This window comes from Lucilia cuprina, chromosome 3 (genome assembly GCF_022045245.1).
Source record: "Lucilia cuprina isolate Lc7/37 chromosome 3, ASM2204524v1, whole genome shotgun sequence".
Lineage (NCBI taxonomy): Eukaryota > Metazoa > Arthropoda > Insecta > Diptera > Calliphoridae > Lucilia > Lucilia cuprina.
The window spans coordinates 21,013,281-21,036,002 of record NC_060951.1 but is presented as its reverse complement, the minus strand read 5'-3'; the positions used below and the strand labels follow the sequence as shown (position 1 = coordinate 21,036,002).

The 22,722-nt window shown below is 28.2% G+C and overlaps 1 protein-coding gene across 2 annotated transcripts; it reads right to left on the bottom strand.

The window, feature by feature from the left end:
• Nucleotides 1–3,859: 3,859 nt before the first annotated feature.
• On the bottom strand, nt 3,860–22,585 carry LOC111674982 (cytokine receptor-like). 2 transcript variants are annotated; one of them, XM_046945918.1, is made up of 14 exons: nt 22,147–22,585; nt 21,793–22,063; nt 16,859–16,935; nt 15,115–15,269; nt 14,296–14,407; nt 13,741–13,871; nt 10,822–11,053; nt 7,212–7,695; nt 6,794–7,100; nt 6,228–6,726; nt 6,051–6,162; nt 5,801–5,988; nt 4,405–5,735; nt 3,860–4,252 (listed from the first exon to the last, which is right to left on the bottom strand). In XM_046945918.1, the coding sequence occupies exons 2-14, from the start codon at nt 21,807–21,809 to the stop codon at nt 4,046–4,048; spliced, it is 3,852 nt and encodes a 1,283-aa protein (XP_046801874.1). In that variant the 5' UTR covers nt 21,810–22,063; nt 22,147–22,585; the 3' UTR covers nt 3,860–4,045. The 2 variants fall into 2 exon arrangements, with proteins under 2 accessions (XP_046801874.1, XP_023291443.1); XM_023435675.2 differs by having other exon boundaries at nt 10,822–10,993; nt 21,793–22,584.
• Nucleotides 22,586–22,722: the final 137 nt, after the last annotated feature.

Here is a 22,722-nt window from a genome sequence, read left to right as displayed (position 1 = left end):
CATTGGACTCACGATACTTTCATTAACAATTCGTATACGTAAATATGTCCCTTTTATGCCTGTTTATGTACAAGAAATTTGAAATAGTACATATTTATTATATTTTGTTTCGTTATGTAATTTTTCATGAAAAATAAAACAAAAATAAATAAAATCCTATATTTTATGTGTATTATTTGAATTTAAGCATACAAAATGTGTTGATCAATAATACGAATTTTTCGGTACTACGAAAGGGCCTGACATTATATAATTCGTACTAGTGGACGTCCACTGTAATTAATTAAAAAGAAAAAAATATTATTTTTTTTTTTTGCTACTTTTTCGTACTTTTTAAATATTCTATATTTTTGAACCTAGGAACTTGAAATTATGTATATAGATTCGGAATTAGGTGAGAACACATAAAAGGGAACCTTTTGCTACTTTTTCGTTTTTCAAAAGGTACTTTTTGAGTTTTCTATAATAATGAACCCAGAAACATGAAACATGCATAGCCCGGATTAGACGAGAACACATCAATGGAGATTTTTTGGTACTTTTTCCTTTACAAAGGGTATTTTTTGAATTTTCTATAATATTCAACCTAGAAACACGAAATTAAGTATGTAGAGTCGGAATTAGAAGAGAATCGGGAAAAGTAAACTTTTTGGTACTTGTTTATATTTAAAAATTTACTTTTTGAATTTTCTATAATATTGAACCTAGAAATATGACATTAAGTATGTAGAGTCTGAATTATTTGAAACCCCGTAAAATTTAACCTTTGGATACTTTTCCATTTTTCAAAAGGTACTTTTTTGAATTTTCTATAATATTGAATCTAGAAATATGATATTAAGCATGTTGAGCCAAAACTGTAAGTAAAAGAAGACTTTTTGGTACCGACCATGGTGAAGGATATATAAGATTTGGCACAGCCGAATTTTGAACTCTTACTTTTTTATAGTTATACTGAACCGATAAAATTCGACATGAACTAGTATTGTATGAACTAATATTTATTGACTTAAAAATGTGAATACAGTGATGAAATTCGACATAAATATGATTTTCATACATTTTCATACATTCTACAAGATTTTACGATGATCGGTTTATAATTGATCCTACCCCATATAAGGTTCCCTCCATAAAATTACAGAAAACAGATCTCCCCTTAAAGAAATACAGTTTACAGTTATAGTTTAAAGTTAAACCTTTATTAATGGACCACTTTCAAATATTACCTTGATGTTCAAATTAATATCCATATACATACATATGATAATAAAATATTCATATATATCAAAGATTACTTACATGGCAATGATTTAATGGTGGGTATATAGATTCGGAATGTTTTTTTTACTAATAACAGATCTCATTCTCTTTGCGAATTTGCCCCATGTGTGGGGCGGTATCGTCATTTTCGGTGAGAGCGAAAAAGATAAAAAATATGTACATTAAGATGACATTGGAATGATTGAAATGGATGTATAGTATAGGAGTCAAGACCAAAATTGAGAATATATATTCTGGCTTTAATTCTACCCTAATTGTGTCGAATGTCAATGCTATACTCGAATTTTTAAGCGTTAATGAGATGGGTGTGACATTTCCCATGTAAGTCAAGTACCACAAACCGTATATGTAGGAAATTATAACATCTAACATTTGTCAACATCAAAAATATGCTGACTATCATTAGAGACCAAGTTTTGTACTTAAAATTTATTAATTCACTAAATTAATTAAATTATCCGTTGTTGTTGTTGTAACAGCTCGACTGTGGCCGATAGTTCTTTCCTGGGGAAAAAACTTTCGGTTGATACAGCTGTCGCTGGGTTGACAATCTTTGGCCGAGTATGACTCGGGTCGTTCCGGAGCGAAGATCCAATTGTCGTGGATTATCCATTTATCCACTTTGGTATTCTGCAAATATGATTGTAAATTAAGATTTTAGTACTTTTTTAAGCAATAAAAAGGAAGTACTCCTGAAATCCAAAGAAATTGGTTTTGTGAGACCGCTGAATATTTTTGCTGTTCAACATCTACAAACAAAAATTAAATTTTTAAGAAATCGAAAAAATATATATATTTTTAATATTAAAAAAAGTGTTTTTAAAAACATATAATTAAAAACAATTCCAAAAAACACACTCTTATTCAACTAAAAACTATATCAAACAAGTAAGAGTGTTATACTTATTTGACTATGCCGAATCTTAAATACTCACCATCAAAACGTATGCAGTAAATGGAATGCTAACCTATAAACATTAGGTTGTTATTATGATGAAATTTTTGTTTGTAGGAAACTTACTTATGTGTATAAAATTTAATTGCTATACTCGGTAATGTGCGTTATAGTCAATTTCTAAAGGGGGCCTTATATATTTACTTGCTCGTACTTACATGGCTAGATGGTCTTAGAATTTAATAAAGACCCAGAATGTGTTACAAACGGAATGACAAAATGAATATATCCTCTATCTTGTTTGATGGTGGGTATAAAAAAGGCACACACTTATCCATGCTATTGCACTTACACAAATTAAATTCAGTAGTCAACAGCATGACAACCATGTTCAGTTTTAAAGTTCTGCCGTTTATATAATTTGGTGCATGTTATTTTGATTTTTGAAAATTGTAGGACTTCCTAGAAAAATAATATCGTACTTGCATTCGAAAATCAAAAAAAAAAAAATAATAATAATAATAATTTTCTTAGATGATATCGATACTATTGTTCTATATGTTCAATAAACATTTTTCATAGATATGTCTCAAATTTTAAGTTTTATTTTTCTGGGAATTAATTTTTTTTATTCAACAAGCCAAATAAATTGAAAAAAATACACTAACCATTTTTTAAGTTAAAATGTTATTTTTGTTTATTAAATACGCTCGTAATATACAAGAGTTAATAATTATTTTAAGTACGTTTTACTCTTTAGATAATGAAAAGCTAAAACTATTTTTCACTCAAACATTATTACAAAATACTGTAAACTTAGTTCTTTTTTCTTAAAAAAGAAAAGCTAGCTACACAAAAGAAAAGACACATCTTTTCATATTAAGGCCACGAAATATTCACATGTGTGTGTATGTATTTGTTTGCGTGTTTAAAAGCTAAAATTTAAAATTAACAATACAATACAAATAATGTCAACTTAATAGTTAATAAAATGAAAATAATTACAAAAGTACCTAACATAGGTTGTTCAATTTATAGAATACTATATTGTACGATATACATACATACAAACATAGAAGTACGTATGCACTTGTCGTATTCTATTTGATTTCTTAATGATTTTATAAACTAAAAATTAAATAATAATAGTAATAATATAAAAAAAATAGTTACTGTGATGAAAGCACAACAATATTAACAAACTTATAATTAAATCCAAAAAAAAAAAAATAATAAAATTAAAATAGCGGACATGTGTTGGGGCGATACAGATGATACGATTTATATATATACGATATGAATAAATGAATAGCAGCCGTAAGAGAGAACAGTTTAAAATTAAAACAATGGCGGGTCAGTGTATTTAAAAATATTATAAATAATTGTCAATGAAAATATTATAAATTATTTTATTTGTATATGTATGTGTATAAAAAGGCACTTTGCAGTTTGTTGTTTTAATTGTTGTAATATACATATACAATAATTTAAAATACAAAATAAATTATACTAATTACAATATTTATAATACAACTTTTAATGCATATAAACTTAATTATTATTACAAACATTTTAATTTGTATTTGTAGTTGCAGAGCAAAAAAAGAAAGAAAACCGTAATTACTATTTTAAAAATAAAACTTATTTATGTGTAAAAGTGTATTAATAAAGTCTTATTAATGATTAGATTGTACAAGGTTTTCCAATTGATGTGGGCAATGGTTTCATATGTATGTTTGTTTGTTTTGTTGTTGTAGTTAGTAACTTTCTTTCTATAATATATAATTAATTTAGTTAATTCTTTTAGTCACTATAGAATCTCATTTTGTACAGACAGAATAAATAGTTTATAATTTAAATTAGGAATCAATTAAATTTTTGTTGTTGGCCAAAAGCCGATAATTCCTTTTGTGTGACATAACCGGAGATAGGAGGCATATTTGTGTTCAAAATGCTGCCTCCGCCACCCTCATCTGGATTGATAAATGTTTGTGACATCGTTGATTGTGTTGGTTTTTGGGTTTTACCCAAGGCCTCTAGTGAAGTATAGCCATCGGAAGATGGTATTAAGGACTGCAATTAAAAATTGTAAAAATTAATAAAATAAAACAAGAATAAAATAACATATACATATAAATGATAGAATTTTAACAGAATCTTTTGCGCTTAATATTTCTACTTTTATGCATCGAAACAACAATAAATCATATGGTAGTAATACAAACCTTTTGCAGTAACTGTGGCGCCACATAACCTGAACTATTGATTGGCAAACCTGCCATAGTATTTTGAAGTTGCGTTGCATGCGCCATTGATGTTTGTTGTGTTGGCATTTTTTCTCTGGGCCAATTAAGAAGGTTATTTGGTTTTATGTACCCATTTTCAGAAGGCAAGAGTTGTGTGTGCATAGACGTTGGTATTTGTTTAATATAACCATTGTCTGTGGGAATAAACGAAGCTGGCAATTTTGTTGCTGTCATGGATGGCACAGTGTTTTTAGTGCCGCTAAGAGCTGATATAACTGAAAAGTTTGGTTGCACATAGCCGTTGCCGTTTCTATCAGGCTGTGATATAATATTATCGAATGTTGTACTAGACGAAGATCTCGACATTTTATTGTCATTGGATTTTAGTAATTCCATAACCATGTATGCATCGTCTACAACTGGTGTCTGATCAATGACACAGCTATCGTCGCTTACATTATCACTGGCCACTAAAGTCTCTTGAGTGCAGTATTCTGTAGAATGATTGGACCCAATGTAACCACTACTTTTGCCCAACGAACACGCTACTATACCGTTAAGTCCGCCATTATTAAGATCACCGTTATGGCAAGCATAACCAGAATCATGACTTATGGAGGAAAGTAATCGACGACTTTCATTATTGTAAAATGGGTCTTTACTACGGCGAAAATCATCTCCGCCATCACCATTATCTTTAATCGGATATTCTTCTAGACCCGGTGGCAAGGCGCACGAAATATTTGCCATTTTTTGATACTTGTTACGTGCCACATAAAAGGCAGCCATGACACCCAGTGATGAAACTACAATTAACAAAGCCAACATTGTAATACGACTTAATTCGGGATCTGAACAGTTTGTAGCTGGACCCTTTTCCCATACAGATTTGTACTGGACATATTTATGTTTATCTTGATATTCATGGATTTTGGCCAATTGTTCTTCACTTAAGTCCTTGCCCACGCATCTCATATCCATGTTTTGTGTATATAAATCCTTGACATCATCATTTGTTGCGTTTTTCGTTGCAAATATGTTATGATCAATTTCAGTGTATGGTACCACATTCACAGCACGCACTTCTTTAGTAAACCGATAATCACCATCTATACAAGCTGGCAAATGATATTCACACTCATTCGTATCCATTAACAACGATACGTGTTGTCTTTGTATTTGATCCTTATACCAATAAGTAATGGCAACTTCATAGAATTCAACACGACCTGAAGGCACCTCGGGCCTAGACCACTGCAATATGTTTCGATCATTATCTTTTCTCTTGACGTTGCGTGGATTAGAGGGAACTGCAAAGCAAAAATCAAATAGTTTTATTGTATAAAATAATCTATTTCGCTTTATTGGTACTTACTTCCTACAAGTGTAGTAACTGTTATATCATTGCTATGATTTGAGGCTGCAGTTGCTGTTGTGTATGCAGTTATATAGATTTTATAAGTGGTATAACTGCTCAGGTTTTCTAATTTGTATTCCACTTGTTTTGCTGCACATTGTTCTTCATTCGTTTGACAATTAATGTTGTGATACTCATTATTATATCTAAAAGAAGAGAGTAATCCGATATAAATTTAATTTTTTTGCAGAACTTTTTGAGTACTTACGCTATTCTGTATTTTGTTAATAAACCATTGCGATTCTTAGGCTCCGACCAGGTTAGTACTACCGAATTACTTGTTACATTGTAGGCTCTCAAATTGTGCGGTTTCGAAGGGGCTGTGTAAGAAGAGATTTAATTTAAATTTAACAACAATTAACGTAGAGTATCAAGTACTACTTACCATCTTCATGAGTGTTTATAATTTGGGCATCACTTAAGTTACCCGGTGTAAGTTTGGAAAACATATTCATTTGTATCTTATACGCTGAATAGGGCTTTAAGTTTTGCATAGTATATCTTTTCGCCGTATTTTCAATTGTCAGTTTTGTTGGTTCTTCAAGGCAATTGTGATTTGAATTATCTTCTCTTTTGAATATATGATTTGTAGATGGACGCTGGATACGACAATAAATTAAATTGAAACCTTCTACAAGGGACGAACATACACGATCCGTGCTCCATTGAACTGTTATGGAACGACTCTTTACATCGATTATTTCGGGTTCCAGTTTCACCAGTTCACTAGTAACATCTGCCGAGCACATTGTCCAATGCATGCCTGTATTAAAGTCTCGATAATTTGCCGACACAGCTAAATTGTACTGAACTTCTTCTTGCTTCTGTGGGGAGGTATAGTACTGTGTTGACTCCTTGTTAACATGTTCAAAGAAAATTGTACCCTAAAACACATTTTAAATAATTTTTTAATTGAAATAACCTTTAAGCGCACTTCTCAAAAAAACTTACTTCGCATTCATTGGTATTAGCAAGTTTCGATTGACACCAGAAGACGGTGTAATCAATCAAGTGTTTTTGGTTGTGTGGAGGACTCCAAGAGAGCGTTGAGGTACGATTTGTAGCGTGATAAACATTTCTTATCCATTGCGGGGAAAAGGAACGTTCATGGTGCTTTGATCGGGCCGGTATTACAATGGTACTATTGTTGGGCGACTCTCCCTCAGCATTACTACTCTTTATAACAAAAGTATAGTTATGTCGTTTATGCCAGGGAAATATGGCCGATGTAAGATCAATGTGTAAAGGTTTCAAAGATCTGTAAATATAAAATTAATTAAAACAGGGGGTTATAAGCACATTAGTTTTTAGAAATATTCTAATTATGGATTTCCAAAGCTTTGAATCAAAATGTTTTTAAGATACTTACACAGCAACACCATCCCGTTTAACTTCTTTAATAACATATTTAAAGTCTGGTCCATTATACTTATAGTACGGTAGTTGATGCCAATAAAGACGCACTTTTGTTTCACTAGAATCTATATAAAAGCTGCCCTCATCTGTTATTGGTGCTGTATCGGGTGGGCACGGTAATGTTTGGAATTTTTGTACGTACGGCTCACTCCAATAACTGTCATCATTACGGGCAGATTTCTTAACACGTATACGAACACTGAGTTCGTACCAAAAGTAGGCGTATGGTAAATTACGTACAATCACCTTGTACTCTGATCGATTATTACGAATTTCATAATTTAATAGATTCACCCAATGGGCACCTTCGGCCTTAAATAGTATCTCATAATCCAAACCTTTGGCGGTATAAAAACTATATTTGGGATTGTTCCATTTTATGATTATCATATTGTTTGTGATCTTTTCAATCGTATATTCAGGCCGCGGTGGAATGACTAGAAAAATAAATATGTAGATGATAGGAATTTTATTGTTAAAAAAAATTGATTAAATTAATCAATCAAGTAAGTGGAATCATGCTAGAAATTTATAATCATTTTTAATTGAATATTGCTCATCCGGAATATAAACATATAGTTGGAACAGTTTTATTAAGGAATGTAATAAACGGATTCTGAAAATATGTACTCTGATGTGTGTAGTAAAAATTATATTGATGAAATTGTTCATACATCTACCAAATAACTTTCAAATGTGGTTTCAACTTTCCTAGTGTTTTCAAATACATTATTTGTTAGATCCTCGCTGCAAAGTGTTCGCAGAAAAATTCGACGTATATTTTTAGCAAAAGTCGTAATGCAAATCCGAAAACCCAGTTGAATTATACCTCCATTTCTAAGTCATGCGTTCTTTGCATTAATAATGTGATTTACTTAGCTCTTTTGAGGTAATGTTTAATTAAATTATTGTTGCGGCTTCAACTTTCTACATAAAGGTAATCATATTTGGATTCAAGAGCTCTCTACGAACCAACGTGAGTGTTTTATACATCACACTAAAACAAAACAAATCTGAAATCTTGCCAATAAGTAAATATAGGATTTTATAATGCCAATAACTTGTTTATACTTATTATACACTTAGCGTCAAAAATGAGTATACGCCCGTGACTTATTATTAACGTTGTAGAAACTGACAAACTGGTATCACGGCTTTAAGAGTTAAACATTTGGATTTTAATTGAAAAAATTAAAATTTTACTGATTTAAAGGAAAAAGTCTAAAATTTTCGAGTCAAAAGTGAGAATACATGAGGATTAAATTTTTATACCAATGGTAAATGTTACCGTTTTCTTTTTTAAGGAATAAAATATGCTTAAATTTTTATTACTTCTTATCACATTTAATAAAATCTATCATAAATTTTACCGACTTTTGCTGAATAACGAGATTTTAGGGCATTGCTTGCTGTTGGGGTGCCTTATTTTAATATGATTGCCCAAATAATCGCTAATAAACTCAATTGGCATGAAATTTTAAGGTTCTGAAAGTTTTTTTAGATGGCTTTAAGTTCCCTATTATTTGTCTTTAAAAAAAGTGAAGAGCCCCTAGAGCAGCCAAAAAAATACACTTAGCAAAAATATTTCCTAATTACGCTTGTTATGATCAAGTTTTATAACAAGTAAAATGGTAAATTTTACAGATAAAACATATCCAAAGAAAAGAAAAATGTTAATTTCTTCACAAAGATTAGATTTTTTATATAAAATGTTTAAAAAAAGTATTAAAAATATCGTTTTTATGTGTTTTTACTATTATGCATTCCTGAAAACTTTTTGGAGTGTATGAGTTTTTTCCAAGTTACTCTCTTGTTTGAAAATGATGTTGTTTTTACATATTTTGTTTGCAATTTCTGTATTTTTTACGCTATTGTAATGAGTTTTATTTACGATCGGGTTATGTACGTGTGAATTGCCGAAAATCTTCGTAATTAGAACAATATGAACGCGCAACGCTACCTTAGAGTCATAGTATAATTGCAACTTCTAATGGAAATTAAAATAAAATTCTAAGGTAATAAAGGACAATTTAAATTTTTAATTTTATGGGGTCTAGGGGTTGGGTGGTTTGGTTGATTTACATGGTAGTTCCTTAGCAGTCAAGTAGAGTCTGAAACTCAGGACCACTCCACTCGTCAGATTATTATACATCTGTTTACAGTTTACAGTTTTTTATCCAGTCTGTAGCAGTGAGAAATCTTAGGATATCATTACGCTTAGATCCAGATATTTCTCCAAGATTAGATATGAAGTAGCTGCCAAGGAAACGGTTCCGTTTCACAGATAGTGCAGATCATTCGCAGAGAAGATGGAAGGCCGTTTCTTCCTTTTCCTTGTCTTTGCAACTACGACAGTGTTCATTGAAAAGTAGCCCAATCCTACTTGCATGTCTGTTTAGCACCCGGTGTGCTGTTATTTCTGCTATTAATCTCGATATATCCCGTTTACTTAGGTTTATAAGGTAACTTCTGCATTTCCCATTGAAAGAGGGCCACATTATATTGGCCTTTTTACATGTGTCTGGTTATTCCATCTATTTTTGAAGATAGAATCTGAGGATACAACTTTTGATAAAACCTAACAGGGTTGATACTGGAACGGCGTTGGAGCTATTAAGAGCAGATCCCGTTCTGGATCCTATAGTCCCTATGCGCAGGGACCTAAACAAGGGTAATGTCCGACAGGCGACCCAGCCTTGATAAATCCTTCTTTCATTGCTTAACTAATAGGGAAGTGGTAATATAAGAATTTAGTGAGAGAAGTGAAGTTTGACTATCGACAAAAATTCCTATGTTGCTGCGAATATTGAGGTCGTATACCTTCAATCTGACATTATCGCAAATATTTCACCTTGAAAGACACTAAAGATATTTGGAAGGCGGTGAGATATACTGATCCCAGCGTCTTAACAGAAGACGCCAGAACCATCTGTAAAGATTCTGGTGGTACGTTAGAAGCAATGAAACTTAGAAAAATAAGACAATAGGCGAAAATTCTCGAAAAAAATTATATTCCTTAAAAAATGGAAACATTTGCCATTAATATCAAAATTTAACATGCATGTATACTCACTTGGCTCAAAAATTCTTTAGTTTTTCACTTTAAATTAGAAAAATCAAATTTTTTTCAATTAAAATGCAATAATTAAGAATTTTACCTGTACAAATTTTATCTATAAATTGCTTTTATATTCTGCATTATAATAATAAAAAAATTGGTCACGGGTGTATACTCATTTTTGATGCTCAGTGTATGTATACTAAAAGATGAGCTGGCAGAATGATCTTTTAATGTGTTATCGATATTCATTAACTAAAATACAATTATAATAATTAGAAAAGAGTTATCTGCATTATAAAATCCTACCTTTAGTTATTGCCGAGTTGCAATAATAGATTCGAAAAATTTCGAGGAAAATGTTTTAAAAAAGTGATGTTCTTTTTAATAAACACACATATAAACGTCATTGAATTATTGTTATATTGTTATTGAATCAGTCCACATAAAGTTGAGTTCTCAGTAATTATCCCATAAAATTTTCAACTAAAAACTATAAACTTACCACTTTCATAATGATTTATCCAAAAACTTTGCACATTAACTCCCACTTCATTTTGACCTTTCAATGTGAAATTGTAAAATTCATAATTTGGCCGGTAGTTATTTTTATCCATTGTCAAATTGCAGATGCCTTGATTTTGTTGCATTTCCAGGTGACATGTTTGTATGTAATTCTGTGAATAAATTGTACGGTAAAGACGTTTTCCGTTTTTGTCCTTTATAAATGTACGAAACTACTTTGGTTTGTTTGTATGTTTTTTTTTAGGAATGCGTGTAAGCAAATGAATGATCGAGTGTACGCAAATATTTAAAATTAAATAAAAGTTGCAAATAGAAAAATAACGTGGCACGTGCGACAAGCAGAAGTGTGTTAGTTTTGTTAATTATTAGAAAAAGATTGAAAAGTGTGCACACGTTGTTAAACAAAATCGTTTGAATATATTAAGTTTTTAAATCGTAAATTAAAAAAAATAAAAAAAAATAATTAATTATAAATTGCAATGCAGTGCAGTGCAAAATATTTGTGTTAAATGTTATTATTATTATTATTGTTGTTGTTTTAATTAAATTAGTAATTAGCACCATGTCAAAACGTTGTTGGGTTAGTTTACAAATTAAGAACATATAGTAAAGTATTAATGAGTATATTAGTTAATTGATTGAAAAAGAAGGTTGGTGATGTTGTTGGAAAGATAGTTGTTATGTGAGTAAGAAATTTGTAAAGATTAATTAACATGCACAAAAGTCCCAAAAAAATATGTAAATAAAAAAAGAAAAAATATATATTAGTTAATAACAATGTAAATATAAATTAAAAACATAACACTACTACTACAAGTTAAGAGTTAATTAAATTAATAAATAAAAAATTTAAGCCCTTACAGCAAAAACATAAATTTATAATTCAAAAGATAATCAATTTTGCATTTATTTTTACTTTTAATGTAAAATTTATTAGATAAAATTATGTAAATTTTGATTTTCATAACACTGAACTTGTTCTTGTTTAAAATTGTATTCGCGGTTAGGGCTTGAAATGTGTAAATAGTTTTCTATTTACTATTTTATTAAAATTGCAATATTCGGTGTCATGAATATTACAATTGATTTATAATAAATTTTGTATAATTCACTTAATTAAGACATCTAGCTCATTTCTTAAAATTCAACAACATATTTAATATACGGACTTTAATCGGCGACTTAACATGGAATCGTTGTATGTTATAAACAAATTACAGCATACAACAATACAATGTAATTTCTAAACAGCAGTTTTTTTTTAATTTTCTATATGTCCGCCAAAAGGCACTCTTAATATTTTAAATATTTTACAAAATAAACTTTATTTCTCTTACTTTTCAAAAAGTGTGACGTAAATTTGTTTTGTATAAAGTGTTTTTTTTTTTTCTTTTTTGTATTTTGTTCATGTTTATCTAAATTTGTTTTTATATATAAATATAGTAAATTGTAATAAATTTATTAATGTATATAGATTACTGTCCAAAATTATCAATTCTAATGAAATTGTTTAATATTATGTGTAGGAGAAATTAAACTACATGTATAATAGCTTTATTCCATAACTAGAGAGATTCGTTTTATTAAAATTCTATGAAATTGAAATGCTTTATTATTTATTTTAACTTTATCAACAAAAAAAAAAAAAGAGAGAATAGCAATAAATTCAACAAGTCACTTAATTTTATTGTTTTTCGAAAATTATTAATTGCGATAACCACAAAGCGAAATAAATTGATGGCAAACATTTTGTGAAAATTGTGCTAAAAATGTGTATTAGGATTTCAAATTTTTGTGGATAACGGAATTAAAATATTGTAAAACAACACGTTTAGCTTTTATTTCAAAAATAAAGCCTATTATTTACCTAAAAGTATCTAGGGATTCTTATTGACGTCTTTCTCATTCAAATGAAATAACCAAAATGCCTAAGTACTAAAAGATTAATATATTTGCACTTTAGACCAAAATAGAAAAATGAAAAAGCATTTAATTTGTGCAGGAAGTAAAAAAGTATTCTTTGCTCAAAATGTGAAAAAGTTTCAATAGCTAAAAAATACACATGTAATTAGACTTTATGCATGATGTATGAATACTTGTATAGTCAGACTATCGTTATTTAAAAAGAAAAATATCACGACCACTTCATTTTTAATATTTTTAGCATAAAATTTAAATTTTAAAGTATTAAAAATATAAAAAATACCTAAATTAAATTTTTCTACACTTGGAAAAATCCAACAGTATGAAAACATTTTAAATTTAGATTATTCTCCCTTAATAATTTTAACTGACGATATACAGTATTGTATATCAATACACATTTTTATTTAATTCATTCAATCGTATATATGTATAAAAACTAACATGTAAACAATTGAAATACACCCCGTTTTATATTATTCTAGTTTAGTTTACTACTTCCATTATTATTAAAGAAATTAATTGTGTGTGATATGAGGAGTGCAAAAAAAAAAACAAAGAAAAATAGAGAAAGAGTGATAGAAAGAAAATATAATAAATTAATGGGCCCACTACAACTACTAGGCAAACTTGGAAATGTGTATTATATATTCATAAAGTGTTTATTTTTATATGTTAATATTTGATTAATTGTTACAGAGTGTTATTAGTTTAGAGAAAATTTAACCAGTTAGAATTCTACCGTTTTGTTAAACAAATAAAACAAAAAAATGAATTAATAAACTACCAAACATGAACTAATTATACTACTAATATATAAGTATCCTTTAACTCCCCAAGGAGCAACGACCATTTCATACCGAATAAAATATATAATAAATTCTTCATAAATACATACAAACTCGTTAATATGTATAAATGTATGCATATGTTTTGTAGATAAGAATGTACGACGGGTAAATGTATGTAGACTTACCGGTGATTGTGCCGTATAACTTAAATTGTAATGTGTTAGTAATACATTATGTGGCTTGGTAAAATTGCACACCATATATGTATAATCGTAGCCACGACATTTGAAATCCGTTATATCTAGAGGTGCAGTACCTAAAAGTTAAGTAGAAAATAATGAAAACAAAACGTTTAATGTACCATAATGTACCATATGATGAAAAATACCTCTATAAGGTAATTAAATTCTACAAAGCGTACAGTGACTATGATTATCGAAAAAAACTCAATCATTAAAAAATTTATTTTTAAATTAGTGAGATTTTCATACTCAGATCTTGATCAATTATAACTTTAATTTTAATTTCAATTTTGTTTTCATTTTTTAATTTTAACTTTGAATTCCGAAAATTTCTGCTAGTCACTGTTTATATTTTTATAAGACTTAAAGTTCGTGTATGTGAATATTAGGGTTAAAAAAGGATAAACAAAAAAGACATGAATAATTAAAGGATGACATAATTTATTAATTTCTAGTTGAGAAAAGTTACAAAGAAAATAAACAAACGTATAAACTTACCAACTGATACATGCGTAATACCAATGCCTTTCGTGCCAATTTTGCAAATATAATAACGATCTTGTTCCGTAGCATTTCGTAACATAAAGACAATTGTTGTGTCATTTAAAATCTAAAAAAAAATCATTTAAAAATTTAATCGAATTTATTGAAGATTTATTTATCTGAAAAAATCATTTGTTTAACAACTAGTTTTAGAAATCATGTATTTTGCCTACGCTCGTTTTTGTGTGGTGTTGAGAACAATGATTCATATATCGATCTGTGGAATATTCAAAAAGTTGACATTTCTTCTATAGAACAGCTATTTTTCAGTTCGTTTCAGTATTATAGATTAGTTTAATTTTGAGAAACAATTAAAAAATTATTATCATTGGCTTAAATCTGGTAAAATTTATAAAAACTAACAATTCAATATTATGTCCCAATAATTTTAAGTTATAAAAATAATCTAAGGATCATAGGGACAATTGAAAAAAATTTAACTGAAAGTTGGAGGCCAATTTATTTCATTTACCTAAAGATTCTCCATCTTCACTCGAAATAGGCATTCTCGCCTTATGAAAATAATATTTTAAATTTGAATAGATGAGCATAACAATTCTACTCTTGCCTAAAGTTCTTTCCTAGGTATAAAAGGTATAAAAATACCATTGATCATCAATACAATAATCAATGGTTTCCTTTAATTTTTTATTCACTTCAATTTGATTTATTAAATATTTATAATAAATTTATTTAATCTTATCAGTTTAATTATAAAAAAGAGGTTTGATATAAATATAGATAAATAATGAAATATGTATATGTTTAACTTACGTGTATATTATCATTGGGCACTATATGTTTCGTATCCTCTTGCTCGAAATACAAAGAAGAGCTATTGACGTTACCGCCAAACTTTGATGGATTTATGCGACATGTTATGTTAGCACTACTGTTGATTTCAATTTCAAGACGATCTGGTAATGTTTCTAAAGATACAAAATAAGGGAAAGAGATGTACATATATGTAATAATCAGGGAAACCAAAATATGCAAATGCATGTTTTTTGTGGTGCGTCGTATGGACTCATGGATAAGATATTTACACGTTTCAGACCAATTTGAGAATTTTGGCATCGATTTGTTAGAGCATATTTTTGCATATTTTACCCATAAGAGCATAATTTTGCATGATTTGACTTTTTAGCATATTTAAGGCATATTTTCGAGTTTTTAGAGCATATTTTACTCTTTTAGTGCATATTTTGATGTTTTCGCTTTTTTTTCGTTTTTATACATTTTTAATTTTCTTTTCAAAACTTTATTTAAAAAAAATAAAATTCTATTTTTTTATTTTTTTTTTTTTAATTTTTTAGCCTATTTTACAATTTTGAAAAAAAAAATCGTTATGTTATAGTTTTTTATTCAATAAAGCATTATATTTTAAATCGGACATAAAACCGATTACTTTTGATTTCATGAGACCAGTCCATTTTTATAGTTTAAAAAAACTAATTATTGGAATTTATGACAACACCGATTAAAATGTCAGTTTAAAAGCTATGAATACAATTAGAAGAAATGTGTCAAACTTTGTCGTTTGAAATATGTTTTTTGGGGACCAAATGGTTTCATGTTATTTATTGGTTATCTGAACGTAAAATGGAATTCTATTATACTAGTTCTTCAAACTATGAGATAAAAAATTTATAAAAAAATGTTGTAGGATATAGAATATCACATTAAACATTTATTATTTCATTACAATTTCAGTCTTTTTGAGCTTTTCAATGTTAAAAAATAATAAAAAATTTTATTTTTAAAGCATATATTTTAAATTTTAAGAGCATATTTTGAGTTTTTTACGGCATATTTAAAGCGCTTAAAACACTTTTTTTCGGTTTCCCTGGTAATAATAAATGGCAAACAATATTCCATATTGGTATATACATTTTAAGAAAATTTAAATCATTGTGCAAATAAATAAAAACAAATAAAGTATTAAGCAAATAAACCGCCAGTTATTTAGTCAGTCAGTCAGCGTGTGAGACATTATATCAGTATGCATGTTCGTTATGGTTTTATGAGATTGGGTACATTGTCCAATAACCGTACGTATATTAAAGAAGTACTCTGCCTACAAAGGTGTTAAAAACCGCAAGTAAACAAAAATGTTATTATTATTTTTTGTTTTTACGATTTTCACATTTCTACTTTGTGGATTAGAGTGGCCCAAATTAAATTAGTAAATTATCAAAACTAAAATGTTATTAAGTTTAGATACTTTTGTTAAATACCATAAAATGCTGCAAACTTCCAAAGCATTTTAATTTCAGTAAATTTTTACACTTAAAAACTGTAAAATAAAATCTTAAGTTTAATTAGGGGGCCAACCTAATGCACACAAACATATTTATTCATGCGAAATCAACATTCGTTTTTGAATTTTTTTCTCCATAATAAAACTTTTTAATAAAAATATTTTTAATGCGTATTTTTGTACTCCAATCTAATCTATTGTCAAATATTTCACCAAATAACTGGCATATGGAAGATTTTTCTATTATTCAACACTTACCACCGGGAGAAGTACCACAGTGAATGCATTGTAATAAATTTATTACAACAATCGATATTAGCAGCCATATTGATGAACTAAAAATAAAAATGTTTATTATTAAAAAATAAAAAAGTGTTAAAAATCATAAAAGTTTTGAATAAATTCATAGTAGAATATCTAAATATATTTTGTATGCAACAATTATAACTTTTACAAAAAAAAATCTTGTAGAAACCTAAATGGATACATATACACTGGCATAGACACCGGCCGGTCGATGGTTAATTAAACCGCACCTGTGAGGTCAACTACGATTGGTTATACTCAGTGAAGAAACATTCAAAGCAGTTAACACCGGGATCACAGCGTAATGCTGTCATTCCAAAATTCAAACATTTTAATGCTCCCCCTATCATTTTGATCGATCCAAATACATGACGCGTTAAATACCGCTCGATAAAGAGAATTTTCAAAAAAAATTAATTTATTAACAAAAGTAATTTTTTAAAGAAGTAAAATTTTTGCTACTTTTGCAGGCTATACTCATGAATTGAAAATGTTGCACTTATTGTAAAACAAAAGCATTACAGGGATTTATATAGATTTAATTATATTTAATATACATCCACTGTTCAAGTGAACAATGGCGCAGAAGGTATATTCCCTTTTAAAGATGACAGGATTTATTTTATATTTTATTTTTTTGCATATTGTCTGCATTTAAAAGGAAGTAAAGTAATTAGTCAACTAAGGGCGTGAAATTTACAGGTAAGAATTGTATTTTATACCTTGAGCATTTATAATCGATTAACAAGAGTTGAATAAATAACAAAAAAAAAAAACAACAGGAAATTCGTAAAATAATTTGTGCGACACAGCTATTACGAAATGAACGTCCAATAATTTCTCTATGTGTTGTGTATTTCTAAAAATAAATTTCTTTAATAGAAACACTGACTGAGTTTTTGAAATGCTCTAAACTGAGGTTTTTCCTCTATAAATACAATTATAATCGCAACAATTATTGTTCGTTCTTTTCTGATATTTTTTTGTTAGAAGTATTTATATTTCTTAAATGCCTTCCTCAAAGGTAGGAATTTAGGTAGCAGTTGTACAATATTTAGTAGGTAAATCTTGTATGTATTAAAATGTATTATACATACATACATACATACATACATACATACATACATACATACATACATACATACATACATACATACATACACTATACAATCAATATGTATACAAATTTACTAGTATGTACGAGTAGCTTCAATATTTGCTTTTAATGCCGCAGTTCTAATTAGTTGAACAAAAATAGCCAACGTAAATAAATAATAAAACAAACAAGTAAACAAATCAAATTTGTTTAAATTGAAATCAGCTGCCGAAACGTGTTGAACGAAAGATTCAATATGAAAATGTTGTTAAATAGATATTGTACAATTATTCAAAAGAAAAATGCCTGCAATTTTAGAGCACAGGTTAAAACAACTAATAAAATAAATACAATTTTAAAAACACTTATTTTAATTTTTAATAAAAATTTATAGAATTATTTATTTTAGTATAAATTTGTCTTCAGCTGTTTTCGTTGGAATTAAAAAAAAAACATAATGATTAAAAACAAACTACAGATCAAAAAGCATTTAACAAACAACAACGTCATCAATCGAAAATTTAATCAATTTTAAAAAAATTGTTTTTGGAATTTAAAAAAATATGTATAACAATAAATTATATCTGATAAGTTGCCCAAAAAAAACAATTCCACGAAAAAAATTAAAAAAATAAATAAAAATACAAAAATGAATAATTAATTATTTTAAATAAATAATATAGTATTTTAAAACAGATACATACATATACGTATGTATATACTTTTTAGCAAACAAAGATACAGATTAACAAATATTAAAAAATATTTCCCAGAATTCCTTTCTTAACTAAAATTAACAATTTAATAGATTTCTGTTTTTAGTAGCATTTATTGTTATTAATATTGTTTTTATTACTAATTTTATTTGGTTTCCCCAAGAGTTACTTTGTGATCATAAAAACAAATACTTATCAATTCTTAAAAGCCAGTCACCAAACAAATCAACAAACAAAAATATTTTAATGCAAAAAGGCACTTAAGAAGCTTTTAAGGTGACAGATAAACAAATGACTGACAGTCGGATAGGCGATCAATTTACTTTACTTTAAAGGTAGAAAGAATGAAAATATAAACAAAACAAAAATTAAAATGAAACTGAGGTCAAATCAAAACCAAAAAAATATACGCACAAAATGTGTTAAAACAAAAATAAATAACACAAAATAAAGCGAAAAGATACAAGAAATACAACAAAAATATACTATCAACATCACTATCATTTGTAAGATTTACTAAAGTCTTCTTGGAAGAAAAGAAGCAAAAAAAAAAACGTATTTGAAAACGAAAATATATATGTATGATGATGTTTGTATGTATACAACAGGGTGTTAAAATATAAAAGTTATTTTTTTGTAAATCGACAACCAAAACTACGCAATAAAAACTAAACCACAAAATTTAGGAATACAAGGCAAATTCCTGTTGCTACCAATATGAACAACTTGCAAAAATATCTAAACTTTTTGATCGTTTATACAACCGACTGACAACTGCGTTTACCAACCCTACAATCTTTACATTAACAACCATCCCATATTCTATCAGTGGTTGTAAAGTGTATGCTAAACCAATTAATATTCATAGAACTGACTTTAACTGAAATTGAACCCATTAAGGCAAATATGAGCATTGATCAAACACTGTAAAAAAATAATATACTACATATGTATGTATATGGAAATAAGAATACTCTTTTATGAATCTTTGAAAATATTTTTGTAATTTACCGAAATTAATAAGCTCTACCTCGAAAAACACCTGTAACAAAAAAACTCTTTATTTTACTTTTTTGAAATAAAACCTAAATCAATCTCATTTTGGAAACATACAATGTTGTCTATTTGGCGTTTTTTGTTTAAACAACAAGTTTAGTTATAGTTTCATTGATCAATCAGTTTTGAAAAACGTTACACTGCGACCACTTTCTTTGGCCAAAACTTTGATGTCGCATTTAAAAAAATTCAATGCAGTATTGTAGGCCGTACTTCGGAGCTATAGGAAATGTATGTTTGTTTCCAAACATTCTTCAGTTCATGTTCACAAACATTGATTTTAATATAAAAATCTTAAGGAAATAAACAATTTCCAAATAAATTTTCCAACATTTTTAACAAAAAGAAAAATATAATTTAAATTTGAAATATTTTATGTCAAGAAGAACATTTGTTCAATTCACAATCGATGTTGTAGCGTTGTATGCGTTGTATGTCAGCAGCTGCTACAATAGTCGTAACAATGTTGTTGGTATTTTCTATGCAAAAGTTCTATACAACTTTTACGACAATTTTTCATATGTTTTTCGAATGTCGTAAGAAAATTCAGTGTTGTCAATTGTTTATTTCAGCAAATAAATAAAAAATTCAATCGATTTTGGCATAAAAAACGATAAAGTGGTAACACAAAAATTACAAACAAACAGCTGTTTACCAAAACAAAACAAAAATTTTATTAAAAACTGTTTATTTATTAGTTTAAAATGTGGAATATAATATAATTTTAAATAAAAAGAAATTAATTTGGTTGATTTTGCTCGTTTAATATTATTTGTTTTTTTTTACTTTTGACATTGTTTGTTTTGATTGTTTTTTATTGTGAACATAAACTTATGACTTGCTACAAAAATGTGTTCACAATCGCTGTTACTACACTTTAGTAGATACAATATACAACTTGATTGTGAATTGAACAATTGTCTATGTATAAAGGTTTAAAATAATATACCCCATAATTTTCTGTCATTACACTTCAATTTAAGCAAAAAAGTTCTAGAATACCATAAAAATATTTTTTGGATACATTTTAAGTTTTGGCCGAAAAAAGTGATCATCTAAACCACAAATGAAATGATAAGAATACACAATCATGTTTTTGAAGCTGTAAACCCAAAATATTTTGGATAAAGTCATGTTACATAACATTAGGGTTCTGACTTTGGAAAGTACATTATATGAGATATATTATATATGAAACAAAGTAGCTATCTAAAAAATTATTACGGAACTTTTTTATCATTTTCATTAACAAGATTCCTGTACTTATGAACAATAAACTATTCTGAAATCTGGAATTGTTAGACGTAATTTATCATCTGCATTTATATTTATAAGTAAATGGTAATTTAAAATATGCATAAGTACTCGATATCTACATAGAATTTTTACTTTACTAATCTAATTAATTACTAATCTAATTAAGTATAGGTATTTAATAGTAATAAAGATTAGATAAGCTCCCTGAAATAAATTGTTTGTTTGAAAGGGGTATGAATGTTACATCAAATCCTAAGTAATCTATAAGGCTCTACCGGTTCTGTTATGTGCATATTTACCAGTGACTTTGTTGTAAATCGATGCTCTGTCTGACAAAATTAAACGCTGCATACTTTGTTAGTTGTACTACCCTACCGAAGGCACAAATATCTATGTTCTTATCTATCCTGGTTTCATATATAGCTAAGCCGGAGATTCTGTAACTATAATCAGGAATATTAAAGAAAACCCACTAACATAAATGCAAATAATGGAGCCATATTTTATTTTGGTAATTTTATTCATGTCAGCAACATTGTTCGAAATTTGTAGTAAAGATAAAAAAACAAATGATAAAAAGGTAAAAAATAGAGAATTGATGAAGCAAACCAGTTTTTTATCATTGTGTTTAAAAGGGGAAACATAAATGCGGGTATAAATAACAAGATTTACTTCATGCATGTAAGTGAAAATACTATTGTATATTATTTAACCTTCCTGATTTACTATTTAATCAATGCAAAGAACATAACGTCACTTACCCCGACGACCTCATCATTGCTGGAAAAATTCCTTGTTATTATAGTTAATGTATTAGTATTCCTTTTTGTTGTTGATGCAATCCAGTAGAATATAAAAATATTCACTATGAACTACTGCACTCTGCACAACCGCCGCTAGAATTTATTTCACTTGTGGTGGATATCAAGTGTCAAGGCACCCAATAAGCAAACACCAGCAGCAAAGATTGAAAAGTGCATTCTTTTATATATTCGGTAATAAATATTAATTACACACACATAATATGTTCATCTTTGAGGATAAAAATAGACTTGAATTTTTCTATTGAAATTTATCAATTTCAATTATAATTCTTATTTAAACGAAATACGTACTAATTTATGTAGGTACTAATGTGACGCTTGAACACAAAATATTAAAAAACATTCCAATTTATTATACTTTTTTTATTTCATTTTTTATTCGTATTCCACTTTTATCACTACATAAGATAACAAACGAACAAACTCAAGTAATATTATTTTCTTCTATTATTACGTTTTCTTTATTTTCGTTTTTGTTAGATAGAAACGCCAACACATATTGTTTTGTTAAAATTTAATTTAAAAAATACTTGCATCATAAATATATCGTCCAACTTCACTACTTTTTTACAAAGATCATTTATATTATTGATATTTTTGATAGGCTTCGTTTCTTGTACGCGTTTTGTAAATATATTTAAATTATATTCCAATTAAAAGCAATTTATTTTTTAAGTTTTGTTAATTTTATTCCGCACAACGTTCTATTCAATAAATTATAAGAAGAAAATAAGCCAAACGACAGAACAAAGCCCTGCGCCGACAAATATTAACGACGGCGGCGGTGGCTGACACTAAAAATATCGCCGCCGACTTAAAATCGACTGTCAGCCGGCAAATTTTGCAAATACACTTAACCAAGTGGCT